The sequence below is a fragment of the Teleopsis dalmanni genome, chromosome 1, assembly GCF_002237135.1.
Source record: "Teleopsis dalmanni isolate 2A chromosome 1, ASM223713v2, whole genome shotgun sequence".
Taxonomy (NCBI): domain Eukaryota; kingdom Metazoa; phylum Arthropoda; class Insecta; order Diptera; family Diopsidae; genus Teleopsis; species Teleopsis dalmanni.
This window is the reverse complement of record NC_051846.1, coordinates 209,379,601-209,396,370: the sequence shown is the minus strand read 5'-3', so window position 1 is coordinate 209,396,370 and position 16,770 is coordinate 209,379,601. Positions and strand designations below refer to the sequence as shown.

Here is a 16,770-nt window from a genome sequence, read left to right as displayed (position 1 = left end):
CAACTAATGGCACGGAAGAGGCATCTTGCATAGGTTCTTAAAACAATTGTGATAACTGATGTAAAGATTAAAGATGCGTTCCCTCTAGAAATCTTTTCGGAAGAAAGAAACTACTGTGTGGTAATAAAACGGGTAATGCTTTATAGGCCTACATTAGAAATATCGGATAGGCACTTGAGGAAGGATAAATCTAGATCGCATTTCTTAATTTATATTTAATTATTTTTAATAATATAATGTTACTTTCAATACCCAAAAATAACAACTCAAACGATTTCGCATAAAAAAGTCCAATATTTTTTTCTTTGGCGAACTCCAGAAGTTCTCTTTAGAAAAAAATATTAAGCTTTGCCAAAGATTCAAATTGTTCTTAACCTCTAAACACAACAAAAAAAAATAGAGCAAAAGGTCTAAGTGGCTCCTAAAAATCGACTGTATAATCTAAGCTCAAAGGAAAAAAATGTTGATAGTGGCAAAACTTCTACTTCCTCTATCTTTTATGACTTTTATGACTTATATGGTAAAACAGCTCTCGTATATAAGTCATTTAAAATCAAAAGTTCAAAACTGATTTATGTTCACAGTAAATAGTATCAAGTAATTTATAGATTCCTGGAAAAAATAGTTCAAAACACTGTTCCGAAAGATGTAAATTTGTGGAAGAAACTGAAGCAAAGGCTTATGTACAAACTTTTTAACCTAAGCCTTATATGAATGAGATTCAAAAATGACCTGCAAATCGTAGAGCTCACCTAATATGTAGTAGTTATTATAATTCTTAGAAGCTTCTGCATACAAACACTTATGCACAACTTTTAGTACAAGCGTGCACTACACACATACACATCGAAATATATGTAAAACAAATGTTTATGTAGCATTATTGTTGCTGTATTATCTACGCATTTGCCCAGCGGCACCATTATGCCAGCGCTGAAAAAGTAAGTGAGGAGGTAATAGCTCTTCGTTTTTATTTTTCTTTGTTTTCGATATTTGTGTTTGACATAGGCAATTTCGGGGTTGAAATTATAAAAGAATGAAGAAGAAAAGCATATGAGTTAAGAATTTCTTGTTTTGCCTACATTGTATACATTTAGTCTGCTTTTGATTTTAGTGAAGTGCGAACAGTGAACAATTTTTAATTTTTAAAATCAAATAAAAAGCAAAAATATAAATAAAATATAATTTGTAATTTCACATAAACTCACTGTAAGTATATGCAAAATTAAGTAAATATATTTAAAATGATAATTGTAATTTTTGTTTTGTATTATGTAGATGCTACTGCGTCAAGAACGATTAAATGACCAATGTGCTGCGAATGCAGTCATTCTAAAGCAAGGGGTAATCAGCTGTAGTCATGTAGTCAGCTGTTTCAATTGGAAAATTTTACAATTCAAACTGAGGAGGATTTAATTCAATTTAATGAAGAAATCACTGCCGTTGAAGTAGTTGTAAGTTAAATTATATATGTTTCTTACTTTCAATTTCAACTTATTAATATATTCACATGTAACAATTTTACTAATTCATACATTTCTTTTCATCTATTACGTTATTTATAGACTGCATCAATGAGACGCGTTATTAAAAAACAACCAATTACGCGAAAAATTTCCTGGAATTTTGGAGAATGGTACCCAAGGCAAGAAGTCCTTAAGAGCGTTAGAGAATGTGACAGCAGCACTTTTTGGTATAATATATTGTACATAATTAACTTTAGCGTATACAATAACATACTTTTGTATTTACAGATGCTTTAAGTACAGATGGTAAGCCGGAACAAGTGATCGAGTCGAGTCTGGAAATCTCTTCAAGGTTTTAGTAACAATTTCCAGAAAAATATTCATCTATATAAGTATGTTATATTTTTTTATGTAAATATTAATATTTTAATTTTATAAATCATAAATATAAAATATAATTTATCCAAAAAAATTTATAGTATTTTATTTAAAAATCAATAGCATAGGTAAAATTTAAAAGGTAAGCGAACATGTCAGCGCTGATATGTTGCATTATAAATTCGAAAAGGTAAGCTAACATGTCAGCGCTGATATGTTGCATTACAATTTCGAAAAAGTAAGCTAACATTTCAGCGCTGATATGTTGCATTACAAATTCGAAAAGGTAAGCGAGCATGTCAGCGCTGATATGTTGCATTACAAATTTGAAAAGGTAATCGAACGATTCAGCGCTTGCCCGCAATGACATGCACGTGTTAAAATTAGGAGTTTCCTTTGAATAATCAGCGCTAGGCATTACCATTCAGCGCTGAGGGAATCGATTCCCTCAGCGCTGAAAGTCCCGCTGGGAGTATATAAAACAGTTGCATATAGAAGGCAAATAAATAAGTTGAGGGGCTCGTCACAAGCTCGTGTGTTAGTATTTGTGAATCGAATGTTTAGCACACAAAAAATAAATTCCTTAATTCTTTTTTTTTTGTTTTTTGTGTTTATACTTTGGACTTCTCATGGCATATTTTTTTTGTGTAAACACTGTATAGCAAGTTGATGACGTAGTTGAGATGTGTATGTATTTGTGTCTATAAAAGTGCACACTTCCGAAGTTGGTGTTCTATTCTTTGAATAATCAAATTCAAATTATCGCGCAATTACGAGTTCATGCCGTAGATTCGGTTATGTAAATACAATTGAGATTACACATAAACCAATCAATAATTATGGTTTACAAATATTTTATAATTACAATATATAATATGTGTATTGAAATATCGTAATTTGATTTGCGGTTATGCGATATAAATACTTTTTAAAAAATAAAATATCTATAGACATATACATATGTATGTATACTTAGATACATACAAATGAAAACTGATCATAAATCAATTTGACTTTGATTGTCATATTTTTTTAGTCAAAACAAATATTTTATGATATTTTAAGCCGAATTGGCAATATATATTTATACATATTGTATGTTTTCACGTGATATACAAATTATATGACGACAGTTTTTTGTTTTGTCTTTAAAAATGCGTCAATACACCCACCACATTGCGAATTTATGTAGTCGCTGTTTGTATCACAAATAGATTTTCCTAATATAAATAATGGAAATGTACCAGAAATCGTTCGTATTTTTATACAACACATGCACATCAATATATATACATATATTAACACACATTTGGATTGTAGAAAAATTTTTTGGAACATGTGAAAATTAATGTCAAGCTTCAAAGAAGTTAAAAAAAATAAACACGCTAAATTCCCGCTAATTATATATTCTGGTCATATTGCCAGCAAAATTTAATATCCCATTATCGCACATTAATATCAAAATTAGTCTATGTTGAACTTTAAAAGCTGCATTATATTGGAGCTGTTAAAGTGTTAATATCGTCATTAAAGCGGGTATTTTTATTCAAACACTCGCTGATGATCGTAAATTTAATTCTTATATGGGGGAATACCCATGTAAATAGGATTGCCAAAAGTTTTGCAACTAAACGAAATAAAGAATGTTATTCATTGTAATAATAATTCAAAATTAACTGATCGTATACATATTGAAAAAAATAGTAAAATTTAAATTATAATAAATCCATGTTAGCTTAAATATACTCTAAGAAGAATCTGATTTTAGTCTGTAAAAATGAACTATCGTAAAAAAATTAACCCAAAAAAGTTGGCAACCTTAATAAGATTATCTTTTTAATTACTGTCAATTAGTCTATGCCACGATTATTTTTTAAAATATTGATCATTCTTATTATGATAACTCCACATCCATACACCACATTATTTTTGTCTAATGCTCCCATGTTAATAAATATAGCCATTATTAAATATATTTTTTGTTTTAATGAAATTAGTATCAGGTCTGACAATTTTTGTTACATTGTCTTGCTTTACTCTAATATAGTTTTAATTTACTTTAAGTCATTTCTATAGAATTGTATGTTCTCTTCAGTGTACTTTATACAACATTTAGGATCTTCTCTAACCACCAATTCCCAAAAGCTTTAATATAAAAATAAAAGATTATTAATATATTATTTGCATATAAGAATGATTAAATTAGAATCGGTTAATAATGTTATATTTTAATTAGTAATTAAAAAAACTCACTCTGTTTAATAGTTCAATAAAATGTCATTAATTTTTTCAATAAAAATGCACAACTTTTGATTATTAATAAAAACCGGGTTATCTTTTAATGTAAGCTTTGACCCCTTTTTAATTACTTCAGAGCATTAATATTAATATTTTAAATACACACGATTAATTACTAAAAAAAAAATTTGTAAACACTGTCGTTAATAGTTTATTCAGCAGTACAATGTATGGATTGTGTTGCGGTAAAGACGAAATCTCTTAAGAAACTAAAATTTGAATAATACTTTTTTTCGATGCTAGTCTAATTTTGAAGATTTTTTATTAATGATCACTTCAAAAAATAAAAATTTTAAAAATAAAACAAAATTAGCACAAAAAAAGCTACTTAAATACATAAAAATATAAAACTATTTACCAACGTCTAAACATGCAAATATCTAAGATATGGAATGTGTCAAAAAGAGAAATAGATTTTATATGGCCATGACAATACATTGTACCCTACGAAAGGCATTACGAACTGATTGGTTTACTATTTGTTTCAAAAAAATATTATCAAACTAAAGAAGTTTAATATCCTTGATTAGTATCACTCATCTCGATAATCTCTTTTACTTTCAAAGCTCTTTTTATAATCTAAACTACCAATGTTTTGTATGAATAGATCCCAACCATATAGAGCAAAACCGATCAGTTATTCGAGGTTCCATTCTCGACACATTTTCGTTTTTACGTTTTCTTGCAGCATTTCGAAAAAAAATACATTATTTAACATTGTATCTTTTAAGATATCCCCTTCCTAGCTATATGCTTGTTACATACAAAAGTTATAAATGGTGTAGACTTTGTTCTTTTCCCTGGATATATTATAAATTGAATTTCATTAAGCTCAGATTAAATTGAAAATTTTTCGTCAATGAATATATATACTATGTTTATTTTTCTCAATCAGATCAAACTTTTAAAAGATTCATATGCCTTAAACATTACCTATTATTTTTATATCTCATAACAGTGTAGCAGCCTGACTGTAGATCAGTGCCTTCTTGATATTTACTACAACTGCTGAGTTTCAGAGTAAAGTGAATAACACCAATTGGATTTAACTACTCGAAAATAATGCACCAAACACATATCGTCAAAGAACGAGAAAACCACCCGGACTACCATAGCACATCAGTCTGGGAGTAGACCAGTGTTACTCTGGTATACTTAATATTTACTACAACTGATCAATTTCAGCCAAAACCGAATGAGAATGAATCGTCATGTATCGGCAAAGCAAGGTAATAGTATCCCCGTTAAAATAACTTGGGATTGTAAGAAGAAAAAGGATTTCCATTCTCGTGAAACACTAATAAGATTTTAGTTCGTAAGGAAGATAAGTTGTTAAAGAATAAATCAATTACAGTAAATTTCAGACACTGTGTTTAAACTTTGAATAGTGAATCTATTTTTAAATTAGGTCCATTCGAAATTAATACTTAGAATACCATTGTTTTTATTTTAGGAGATCAATACTACTAAAATTCATCTTCTGGTGATAACTGTAGCGACGACTAAGCACGATCTCATTGTATTAAAATGCCGACTGTAGATACTTTCAAAACCTCACAGCAACACCGAGACTCTTATATTGCGGTTAGTTTATATGCTAATTTTATGCGTAGTTTTATAAAATACTTCGATTGGGATCTGCGTAAGATTCACATCTTCTAGTTCGAACCGCTTCTATATAAAAACGTCGAATAAATTTCACATATGGACTCTAGACTACAAAGATGTCTGTTTGAATATATTAATTTGCAATATATAAATTATTTTTTACGGGTATTTTTGTTTATTATGAATTTACTTTCAGTTTCACTGGAAATTAGTCGTTTTTTTATATTTAAACTTACGTTATCATTTATTAAAACATAGTTTTTTTTATTATAGGTAATGATCTATCTATCTATCGATTCATGAGGTCAATAATGTCTATTAATGTTATTTTTGCTTGAGTCGACAGACACAATAAAAGCCTTTATCAGCAATTTATTTCAGATTATTATTATTTTTTTTTATAAATTTGTTCCTAACTTGTTCATTTCATGTTCAAAGAAAAAAAGTTCAAAGAAATCCCTGAACCGCATTTTATGCATAATTAATTAAGAGCTGATAAGGCATAAAATAAGAAGGACTACATTTTTTGAATATTAAGAGAATTACACATATAGTTTTTAAATTGGTGTGTTAGCAACCATCCAGTTTCTTAAGCCGAAGTGGTTCTCTATCTGAACTTGTTTTGATAAATATGAAAAATTCCAGGAATACATGGGAGGTCGTTTTTTTTTATTGAATTGTAAAGTTGAAAGAAAAGTGCCCTTTTCACATGTACATTTATGAAGTGCGTTGTGTTAGAAGAATCAATTCATCGATTGTTTTTTTTCGGTTTTTTTAAAGTATATGAGTTATAACATAAAACTCGATTCATTTTTGGGCACAATTTATTTCTAAAGTGGACTGCAGTGGAAATTTATGTGTATACTATGCACCGATGGCGTTAATAGAACGTCTACTAACATTTTACTATGCATAAAGAATTTATATAAAATATTATAATAATATAAGTTATTAATATCATTTTTCGTTAGTTTTTATTGTAAGAAATGCAAGAAAAAAATTTTTCCTTTAACATAAAATATTTTATTAAATAATAAACATAATTGTAATATATATATATCTTAATCCATGAAACTATAGCAATATATATTTTATTCTACATTTTAATTCTATACTTTTTACATATCAGTGTTAACATTACGTATACTTTGAAGAATCTGTTATATAAAATTAATCTGTAGAAATTTGAAGTTATATTTTTTGTAGGTAAAAAAGATATAATTATAAAATTATTCACAAGCACATCATCAAATCTTAATAAGATTCGAAATTATAATAGTTTTTGTTACAACTGTAATTAAAATATTTAAGAAAGCCTTTATAAATTATTTCCTTATCTTTTATAAATTTTGGATTATTACTGGGCTTAGGTCGTTTATTTAACACATAAAATTATAAAAAAAATTTTAAATATTAGTATATATAAAAAGTTTTTTAAATAAAAATTTACACTTATTAAAGTTAAGTTAAAAAATGTGTTAAATGTATAATTATATTTTAATTTTTATAAAAAAACTATTTATCGTTTATATATAAATGATACCTATAGCCGGTATATATTACTATATAATATATTATTAGGCTGTCAAGTATTTTACTCTTAAGTTTAGTACATCTGCTTGAGAATTACATTCCAACAGATAGAATTAACCGGTCATGTAGAAGAAAGCTCTTCGAAATTGTATTAATTATTTATAACTAAACTTTCATGCGTAAATAAATATTATTTCAATAATTCGATTGACTGTTTTAATATAATTAAATTGTTGTTGTTATGATACTTAACGAACGTAACGAACGTTACTTATGTTTCAAAATTCAATTATATATGAATCAAGTCAGCATATTTGGTTACTTAAGTTACGCTTGTTCAGATTCAAAAATACTTAACGAATTTTTATCTAAAAATATTATGAGATAAAGTTTATCTCGAAATTTTGTTGTTAAATTATATAAGAACAATTATTTGCTTAAAATTATTTATCTTAAAAAATCTGCAGACGAAATTAATTTTACCTATGTAAAATGATATTTTCATAAATTTTAAACAAAAATAATGCTTATTTTACAATGGATTATATTAATTCTTTAAAAATACTTAAATCTATTGTGAATTGTTCACAACAGAGATAACAATGAGCGCAACAGTAACATCACTGGCGACAGATTCAATTACTTTAAAAATTATAAATAAAGATGCTCTACTTAAGGGTTAATATAGATTTGAATAATAACGGTGTTCCTGAAATAGTTTTAAAAATTTTCTTCAACAGGTGTCGGTAATGAGTTATACTTACATACCAACACATCTATTGACAAGCTCAGCACGCGGTTGAAGGGTAAAATTCATGGTATCGAAATTGGTCATGGCGATAAGGCACTTGTATATGGCGAAAAGGAATTCGTATTGTTACAGTTCTTAAATAACGAAGTACACATATAAATGAGATGTAAATAGAACAATGTCTAATTTTATATATTTGCTTATAGTTTAAGGAACTTGAAAGAGCGCATTTAACAGATTGGATAAGTGCTGGACATTTTTTAGAAGATAAATCACAGTTTGTTTTACTGACTGCGCATTCCATTTTACTACTTTTTAATATTAATAATGGTGACTCAGTGCATAATGTAGATAACTTTACGCTCAAAAGAAGTTTTTCCTGTACGGACAAATCCACATTGTATTGTGCACATATACATGGTGCAACCTTAGAAAAATTAGTCATATTTGGAGGTAAATGTTTTTATATAATATATTTAGCTTTACATTCCTTTAATAATGTGACCAATATATAAAAGGAAATGCATTTGGAGAATTACTGATTTGGCAACTAAAACATTACACTGACACCAAAAATGACAAAGTTGAAGTAAAGTTATTACAGCGCATATCAGCGCATAATGGAGTTATATTTTCCATAAATTATAATAAATTATACAGTTTACTTACGACTACATCCGATGATCGCTCAATACGTTTCTGGCAGGTCAATTGCTTAGATGACGATTGGTGTGATGCCATATTGACACCAGTAGCCAGCGGATATGGACATGTAGCGCGCGTATTTCAGGCAAAATTTATAGAATATGGTTTGTATACTAGACGATATCAGATTTTGTGAAGAAAATGTGATCGAAATTACTTTTAAATATCATGTAGGTCAACGTATTTATGCAATATCTGTCGGCGAGGACTCTTACTTCTGCGTGTGGCAAAGTAATGGGCAATTATTATTTAAGCGTCGTCAAAATTTTGGTGCAACCATCTGGAATTTGGAGTGCTGTGGTGTAACAAATACCTTATACACTGTAGATTCAACGGGTAATTTATTATCTTATGATCTACAAACTATTTTCGAAGATAATGAAACCAAGCTCATAATCCTGCCTAAAGTGAACAAAGAGCAAAGCAACGAGTATGTAGCAAAAATAAAGTTCCTACAGCAACATCTCTTGGTTGGTGTTACAAATAACAACCGTCTTGTTTACAAGCCACACAATGACGAAGCCATTTGGTCAGCAGTTGAAGGCTTCGAACCATTTAAATGTACTGTACTAGAAGTAGAGCAGAATTTGATAGCATTATGCGGTTACAAGCGAGTGGCACTCTTTGTATACGATGGAATAAAGCAGAAGTTTAACAAGCTTCATGATTTAGAAATGCTAAGTGGAGTTGTGCGTGCTTTTCAATTTCTTAGTGAAAATTTATATATAATTTCTGATGAGTTGGGCAATTGTAAGCTTTTGAAATCTGAAAATGATGAACTGCTGGAATGGAATATAGAATTACCCAAGTGTAAAGAGCGTTGGTTAACTGCTGCCTTATTGATAGAGAACAATTATCTTGTAATAAGTAATCGCCAAGGAAATTTTATGTTATACAAAGCAAAAGAAAATTCTTTTGAATTTGAACATAAATTTACATTAAAGCATCCACATGGAAACTTGGGAGCTACGCTCTTCAAATTGGTTAGTGCTACTTCAGAGTTGATATTAGTAAAAAGTGCTGGACATGATGGAACACTAATCACCTTGTGCATTAGTAAACAAAATGTTACTATGAAAATAAATTCACGTCTTGTAGTACCAGTAGCTTGGGTTGAGGATTTAATCTGTTGTGAGCAATATGAACTATTATTGGGATTTAATGATAACCACTTTGTTATGTGGTGTAAAGAACAAGATTTTTTATTACAAGTACCTTGCGGCGGCGGGCATCGTTGCTGGCATTATAATATTGTACAAGATGAAGTTTATAAAAACTGGATGATACACCTGGTCTTTATTAAAAACAAACAAGTGCGCTTGCATAAACTGAAAATATTCAATGAAGTTCAAAGTAGAATTAAGCTAACAGTAGCAAATTTTTGGCATGTTAAACCTTGCAATATTTTGCAGATTGTTAAAAAAGGAATTAAAGAAAACGTGTTCATATCGGCTGGAGATGATAACTTGATCAAAATTTCTGTTTATAACTTTTCACTTGACCTTGTGAAACTTGTTGGAGAGGTGCATACGCACATATCGAACATAAGAACCTTACAGACTGTGAAAATAGATGAAAATGACTACCTGATATTCTCCGGCGGTGGACGTGCACAAATATGTGTTACTAAATTAAATTTACTTTCTTATGAAATAGAAGAGTTGATTAATTACACTCTCAAATCTACACCGTCCACACAAGCAACTTATACTTTCGATCCAGAAACTCGAATTATGTCAATTGCTGTGTTACAGTCGGTTTCAACTAAGGGCTTTGCATTCGAACTTTTCATTGGTTGTTCCGATGGGTTTTTGAGAAAACTTCTTATCGACAGTAACTTTGAAGTGAAAATTTTAGCAGAAATATATTACTCCAAATGCTTATTACAAGTTAGTTTAGTGGCAGATTTGTATGTGGTCGCTGCAGCTACGGATGGTGTCCTGAGATTTTATAATTTGAATTTAAATCAAGTTGTGTATGAATTGCGTCATCATGCCAGCGGCGTGAATGCTTTAGATATTTGCTTAAGTGAAAATAAAACGGAGTTACATGTACTTACAGGCGGCGATGACGAAGCAGTTTCTTATACCAAACTAAATTTAGTTAAATTTGAGGTAATCAAAAGCTTAAAATTGAATCAGCACACCGCACAAGTTACAGCCACCTGCTTATCGCCGGATGGCCTAAATGGATACACAAGCAGTGTGGATCAGAACGTCTTTAAAATTTGCTTGAAAACAGGGAAAGTTGAGCAATTAATACACGCCTGCATAGCTGATGTTAAGGGTTTATGCTTAGGTAGTAATGATTTGTTTGTTTTGTATGGTTGTGGTCTACAAACGTTTTATGTAAATAAAAAAAACACGAAGTGTTAACATAACACTGAATTTTTAATATTTTTATATTTAATTTATAGTAGGCCTTTTTCTAAAGTAAATTAGGCAAATGACATATATTATACTAATGTAATACTGCAAGTCCGTGCTCTTAACCCGAGACACAGTTGTATGCCTTAACTTTGATTAATTAAGCATTCTGTACTCATATCAAACACTTTATTTGGATTGATTTCCGCTCTTGTTACAACAAGTATATCAAAATCTAAGTGACTCGTGTTACCCTCCATTTTGTTACGGTAGTCCAGCATGATTTCCTTAAAGGTTTCAAAACTTGTGAAAGAATTTAAAAGTTCGAAAATGTCATTATTATACTCTGAATCATTATTAGCTTCATAGTTTCTGCAGGGATTATTAACGATTTAGTATAATTTTAGTTTAACATTTATTTAATTTGAATAATTTACCTTAACTCTTCTGCAAAATGCTCCATACTAAAGTCTTCCATACGTCTACTTAATTCGCGTACGATGAAACTTTCAAATGTGTTCGCATAGTCGTTGAATATATCCATATATTCCAATTTATTCTCTTCGCCATCTTCGATTTTATGCCAATTTGAGTTCAAGAATTTAGTATGCAGGCACTGCTCAATAAAAGTAGGATTATTATTTTCTATATCATAACATCATTGGAAAGAATTTTACCTCAAATTCATCACTTAAAACAATTTCCTCAATGTATCCAATAACTGTATCAAAATATTCGCTGTTATTATTCTTGCATATAATATTCAGTGAAACGTCTCCAAATGTATCCATGTTTAATTATTAGTAATAGTAGTTCTTTTAAAAAGTGTTAATTTTTGTTTATTTCTTTTGTTGTTTTGGAGTCGATAATTCATGGTTACTAAGGCAACCGGAATTAAGGATTGCGTCCCAAACTTTTTCAATATTTCCCGAATATCTTTTTCAGTGGTGTTGAATATGGAAATCACTAAGATTCTATAAATATCGTAACGGTCAACTAACTTTACAAATATTGAATCTTACTATATCTTTGGTGTTAGGGCGGCAGGGAGTACGTTTCACATACTACAAACTGTCATTGACCTTTCCGAACAGCGATAAAGTCAGCAGTTCTCGTCGGGTTATAACAACATATTATCTTTAAGTATCCAATTAACGCATAATAAAAAACAATTTCTTTTTCATAAATTAATAAATAAATATAATAAAAATTAATTTTTTAATAATATTTAATAATAATAAATATAATTGCATTTGAAGTAAAAATTAAATTTCTTTGTATGCTCTTCACATGTTCAAGCCAATACTTCACAGAGAGATCAGGAATGGTTCAAAATGCAAAGTGAAACATCCGCCTAATGTGCTCAAATCCCGCGATTGTCAGGAAACGAATTCATTTGCGTTTCATTTAACCAAAGATCTTAAATAAAAGGGTATACCTAGATTTACCAATAAACATAATAAGTCCAAGTTAGAGTTTTACCGTTGTCCATTTACAATTAAAATTTAAATAAAAATAAATTAAATGCAATAGGAATTAATTATTTTACTTTAACACTTTTATTCTCGTTGTAATCAGTTAAGATCTATATTGCAGGAAAAATAAAAGGATTAATATTATAATAACATGTGCTAGAATCAGATTAAGTACTGGTAGAAGAAGAAGATAGATTGTTTGGGATAAAGAAGTGCGTAGGTGAATATTAATTGAATCTCGCATGGATCGAGGTGAAAGAACCTGGCCGCTTCAATGGAGCTAATGAGTCAAGAAAATACTTCTTAACAGTGGTTTAAGAAAAACATTAAAATAAGCTATTTCATCCTCACTTTGCATGTTTCATTTACTATATTAGGAAATACATGATTTATATTTGTGCTTTAATATAAATTATGTATACATATATATGAACCCAAAGTAAGAGTATTTTCTTACACGTAAATAGATTACAGAAATGTACATCGTAATGTTACTGTTTGTAATTACTTTTAATATTGTTTCTATCTATAGAAACAAAATATATTTATTGTTTTATTCAACGAACCTTTGTCAAACTAAAAATTCTTTTGTTTTTCAAAATTTAAATAAAAATAATAAATTATGTTAAAGAACTTTAATACCAACATTGTATAATACATTTCCTTAATACCTAAGTTAATAAATTACACATGAAATGTTAATGAAAACCATAGATGAGATTTTTTGGCAATTAATTTTGTATTATTTTAACCAATTTTGGACAATATTTACAGAAGGCATTTTTAATGCCAAGTCTTGATAATATAAATTTAAATGAAAACAATTATTTATATATCCAAGATAAGATTACACTAACAATTTTATATGCCTCTTAACATTAAAGTCACTTTTAAAATTAACCGCCGCCTTATAGTCATTAATAGGTTTTATATTTCATAGGTCTTATATTATATATAAAATGAAATTTAAAACATATTAATTTATTTTACAATCTCCACCTTTGAGGAAAATTTATGTTTTCGTTTATTTGTATTAAACCGTTTCCAATTTAACAAACAATTAAAAGATTTAAATTGAAAACATATTAATACAAAATATAAGTTTGATTCTGTCGATTTTTAAAATCATGCAAAATAAAAAAATGAAATTAACGTTTTGACTTGTTTTGGACATAGGCGTAATATCATTTTTTCTCTACGAATTTGTCCTCTTTTTCTGCTTTGGCAGCTGCACGGTCTGCTTTCTTTTGTGCATATATTTTGATGATATCTTTTTTGCTTGGTATAGGTTTGATATGTCCAGCCTGTACGAGGTACTTAATAGAAACAGTTGTACCACCTTTGAGAAAATATATAACTTCAAATATAATTTTCCTGCAAATAAAATACGAATAACTAACCCAAGGTAAGTGCATATCTAAGCGGTGTAACTACTTTATAGCATAAATAGGCTATCGCTATGTGACCCATTTCAGAATCTTGCACCTTGTTGATTATGGATTCACTTAAATGTATGTATTGTAACATAGACGGTACATCTACTCCACTAAAATGGAAAATTTTATTGTTTGTTTTTACACAATCTTGAAATCTCATTTACCTTTTTGACAGATAATAGAAAGAACCAAACCAACCGATTGACGTTACAATATGTACTGGTATCAAAACGTACCAATACTTTTTATACATAAGTTTGAATCTTGCAAAAAGTCCCAATTTGGATGTTTCACCAAATAAATCATCTTCAATCGCTTTGGCATCTTCTTTGCTAGTAAACTGTGGAGATTTCTTGCCGTATTGTCGAGATGTTGTTTGCGACTGCCAGAATATTGTTGTCAATAGTGTCTTATTTATACCGTCGTATTTTGAAAACTCATTATTCAAATGCGGTGCAAAATTTGAATACTTTCTCGTGCTGTTGCTGCTGTTAGCACTACTGTTGTTGAATGTACATGTCGCAATGCATGTTGTTCTCGTTAATTTCGACAGAGCGTACCGCTGTTGTGCACACCACAGTCCCTGCTTGTTAAATATCGCCTTTAATGTGCTCATAGTTATAACTTATTTTAGGAAAACTTTGAGTAAAGCATGAAATGGTTAAATTTAAAGAAATAAAAAATATAAAGAATTCCTTTTTCCCATGCAGAAGCAGAAAAAATTTAGCCGGTGAAACTTGTCAGATTATGAAAACAGCTGATTGACGTTTCAATTTGGTATGTCACAAGTGTTGCTGTGTCGAAAAAAATGAAATTGACAAGTGAGTTTGATTTTTAGTATATATAAACTACTTAATACTTGTAATAATCATTTCTACTATAGACAAACAATTTGCATGAACAAGATTTTTTACTTGAATGAGTGCTTTGGGTCGAGCATTTACATGATTGCGCCTATTCACACTAACGTGTTTGTAACTGGTTTGTGATAAAAGATAGAGGGGAGAGAGTGTGATTTTATGAAAATTACAGCGTTTCTTCAGCTTGTTATATATATCTCAAGCATCAAGCTTTACGATAGTATAAGTGCAACCGTCAAGCTGTCGCTAGTACAAATAAGATTCAGACATAGACGTTCTATTATAAATTAATATATACGTAAGCATACTGTACTTGCATATGTTTTGCATGATGAAGGATTTTGATCGTCTATAGTATCTTTTAGTTTATGGAGTAAACAAGCTATTCAAATACCAAATTTTTTCTTTTATCTTTAAATAAAATTTAAATTTCCCTTGTTTTTTGTCTATCGGTTAATATATAGAGATGATTATCAAATTTATGTATTGGATACTGGTGGATATTTTTCGTATAGTATTCCGCGATATCAGCTTAACTTCCAATGGATCGATATTACCTTAAAGACTCGTCTACAATTTCATAACTATCCAGTAATAACTATGCGTTATATAGAGTAATATATCTGGACTTAACGTTCAATTGTCTTGTCCATTGCTTTTATTTTGTCTTCATAATAGAATCGGAAAGTTATTACGGATATTAATGAAAACATTGATAAATATAAACAATGATAATTATTGTTACGCTCAACATGCTAATTGTCACATAATAAATCTTCAAATATTAATGCTTTAGAGCTTTTTATAATAAAGTTTATTTCAATATTAATAAATATTAATAACAGTTTTAACATTTGATATACATATGTATATATGAGGTTAACTCATGTGTTTGATATGAATAGTTTATTATAATGTAAAAGACCTTTGCGTGAATTACTTGCACTTAATTCAAATCTTAATCACTTCAGCTACTCTTCTAGTTTTCATATTGTAAACATAAACTATGAAAACATCAAAACTACATTCACGAGGCATCAACAAATACTAAAATAATAAACACTTTAAATGCCATTTAGTCTTTGGAAGCACACATGTTTCATATCAAAATCAAATAGTCATAATCCCATGATATTGAAATAAACACTGGAGAGTGACTACAGGGCAATAATTTTTTATTTGCAGAATAAACAATTGCATCCTCTTACTCTTTCAATAATTTATTCCACAAAATCTATTATGTAATATATTATTTTTCTAAGAAGCGTTAATAAAGTGAAATTAATGACGTTATCATCAATTTTCAGTGTGTGCACTTTGAAGTCATTAGTTTTGTAGGTCATTTTTCATTACTGGAAAATAATAAATTGTAGATATTACAAAGTTGGATTGCAAAAACATGCTAAAACTATGTAAGTTTCAAGGAAATTTAGTGATGCTTAATACGATTGAATACAAACCTTTAAAGCTTTAATTAGTATTCTATATACTCAGAGAGTAGTCTGCTAGGTACTGAAGTCTGAACACTGTAAACTAGTGACTAGTGTAGAATAAATATTATTCTTTATAATAGACAGACATCTCATTTTGTGTTCACTACAATACAATATGCATATGCAATTCAATGACAATAATGGACTTATTGCATTAAGTACATTTATTAAGAATTCTTACGGCGAGAGCAATGAAAGTGTCTGTTAGAATATCTTTCGGGAAAGGAGAAGAAGATGTTATATTAAAAATGATTTCATACTATGCAAAGTGTTTAAGAGCAATGGATGTACAGGACTAGAAATGAGAGATCACAGATAAAAAAAGTGTTCGAGAAAGTATTGATCCACCACTTAATGTAGTAAAATGAAAACAAATTCGTCTTTCCATATCAGATAAGTAT

The 16,770-nt window shown here is 29.1% G+C and overlaps 4 protein-coding genes across 4 annotated transcripts in view; 1 reads left to right on the top strand and 3 right to left on the bottom strand.

Annotated features, from left to right (window-relative positions):
- Nucleotides 1-4,833, bottom strand: part of LOC119667180 (run domain Beclin-1-interacting and cysteine-rich domain-containing protein-like) — a 6,323-nt gene extending 1,490 nt beyond the window's left edge. Inside the window, exon 1 of the mRNA XM_038076467.1 lies at nt 4,819-4,833. Coding sequence (XP_037932395.1) covers nt 4,819-4,833 — 15 coding nt within the window. The remainder of the gene's footprint in view (nt 1-4,818) is intronic.
- Nucleotides 4,834-7,880: 3,047 nt separating this feature from the next.
- LOC119667179 (regulator of Ty1 transposition protein 10) lies at nt 7,881-11,114 on the top strand. The gene is made up of 5 exons (XM_038076466.1): nt 7,881-7,961; nt 8,024-8,181; nt 8,241-8,487; nt 8,553-8,843; nt 8,914-11,114. The coding sequence occupies exons 1-5, from the start codon at nt 7,886-7,888 to the stop codon at nt 11,112-11,114; spliced, it is 2,973 nt and encodes a 990-aa protein (XP_037932394.1). The 5' UTR covers nt 7,881-7,885.
- Nucleotides 11,115-11,146: 32 nt separating this feature from the next.
- LOC119671656 (ADP-ribosylation factor-like protein 2-binding protein) lies at nt 11,147-11,910 on the bottom strand. Its single transcript, XM_038082392.1, has 3 exons — nt 11,783-11,910; nt 11,543-11,721; nt 11,147-11,477 (listed from the first exon to the last, which is right to left on the bottom strand). The coding sequence occupies exons 1-3, from the start codon at nt 11,894-11,896 to the stop codon at nt 11,252-11,254; spliced, it is 519 nt and encodes a 172-aa protein (XP_037938320.1). The 5' UTR covers nt 11,897-11,910; the 3' UTR covers nt 11,147-11,251.
- Nucleotides 11,911-13,342: 1,432 nt separating this feature from the next.
- LOC119671655 (protein FAM210A-like) lies at nt 13,343-14,791 on the bottom strand. The gene is made up of 3 exons (XM_038082391.1): nt 14,181-14,791; nt 13,981-14,126; nt 13,343-13,919 (listed from the first exon to the last, which is right to left on the bottom strand). The coding sequence occupies exons 1-3, from the start codon at nt 14,630-14,632 to the stop codon at nt 13,765-13,767; spliced, it is 753 nt and encodes a 250-aa protein (XP_037938319.1). The 5' UTR covers nt 14,633-14,791; the 3' UTR covers nt 13,343-13,764.
- Nucleotides 14,792-16,770: the final 1,979 nt, after the last annotated feature.

Coding starts and splice junctions, on each gene's coding strand:
- LOC119671656 (XM_038082392.1), bottom strand. CDS start 11,896: ATGGATACATTTGGAGACGTTTCACTGAATATTATATGCAAGAATAAT. Junction 11,722..11,782: donor TTTTAAGTGATGAATTTGAG/GTAAAATTCTTT, acceptor TTTATTGAGCAG/TGCCTGCATACTAAATTCTT. Junction 11,478..11,542: donor CATTTTGCAGAAGAGTTAAG/GTAAATTATTCA, acceptor TAATCCCTGCAG/AAACTATGAAGCTAATAATG.
- LOC119667179 (XM_038076466.1), top strand. CDS start 7,886: ATGAGCGCAACAGTAACATCACTGGCGACAGATTCAATTACTTTAAAA. Junction 7,962..8,023: donor TAAAGATGCTCTACTTAAGG/GTTAATATAGAT, acceptor TTTCTTCAACAG/GTGTCGGTAATGAGTTATAC. Junction 8,488..8,552: donor AAAATTAGTCATATTTGGAG/GTAAATGTTTTT, acceptor AATATATAAAAG/GAAATGCATTTGGAGAATTA.
- LOC119671655 (XM_038082391.1), bottom strand. CDS start 14,632: ATGAGCACATTAAAGGCGATATTTAACAAGCAGGGACTGTGGTGTGCA. Junction 14,127..14,180: donor TTCTATTATCTGTCAAAAAG/GTAAATGAGATT, acceptor TTTCCATTTTAG/TGGAGTAGATGTACCGTCTA. Junction 13,920..13,980: donor TAGATATGCACTTACCTTGG/GTTAGTTATTCG, acceptor ATTTTCTCAAAG/GTGGTACAACTGTTTCTATT.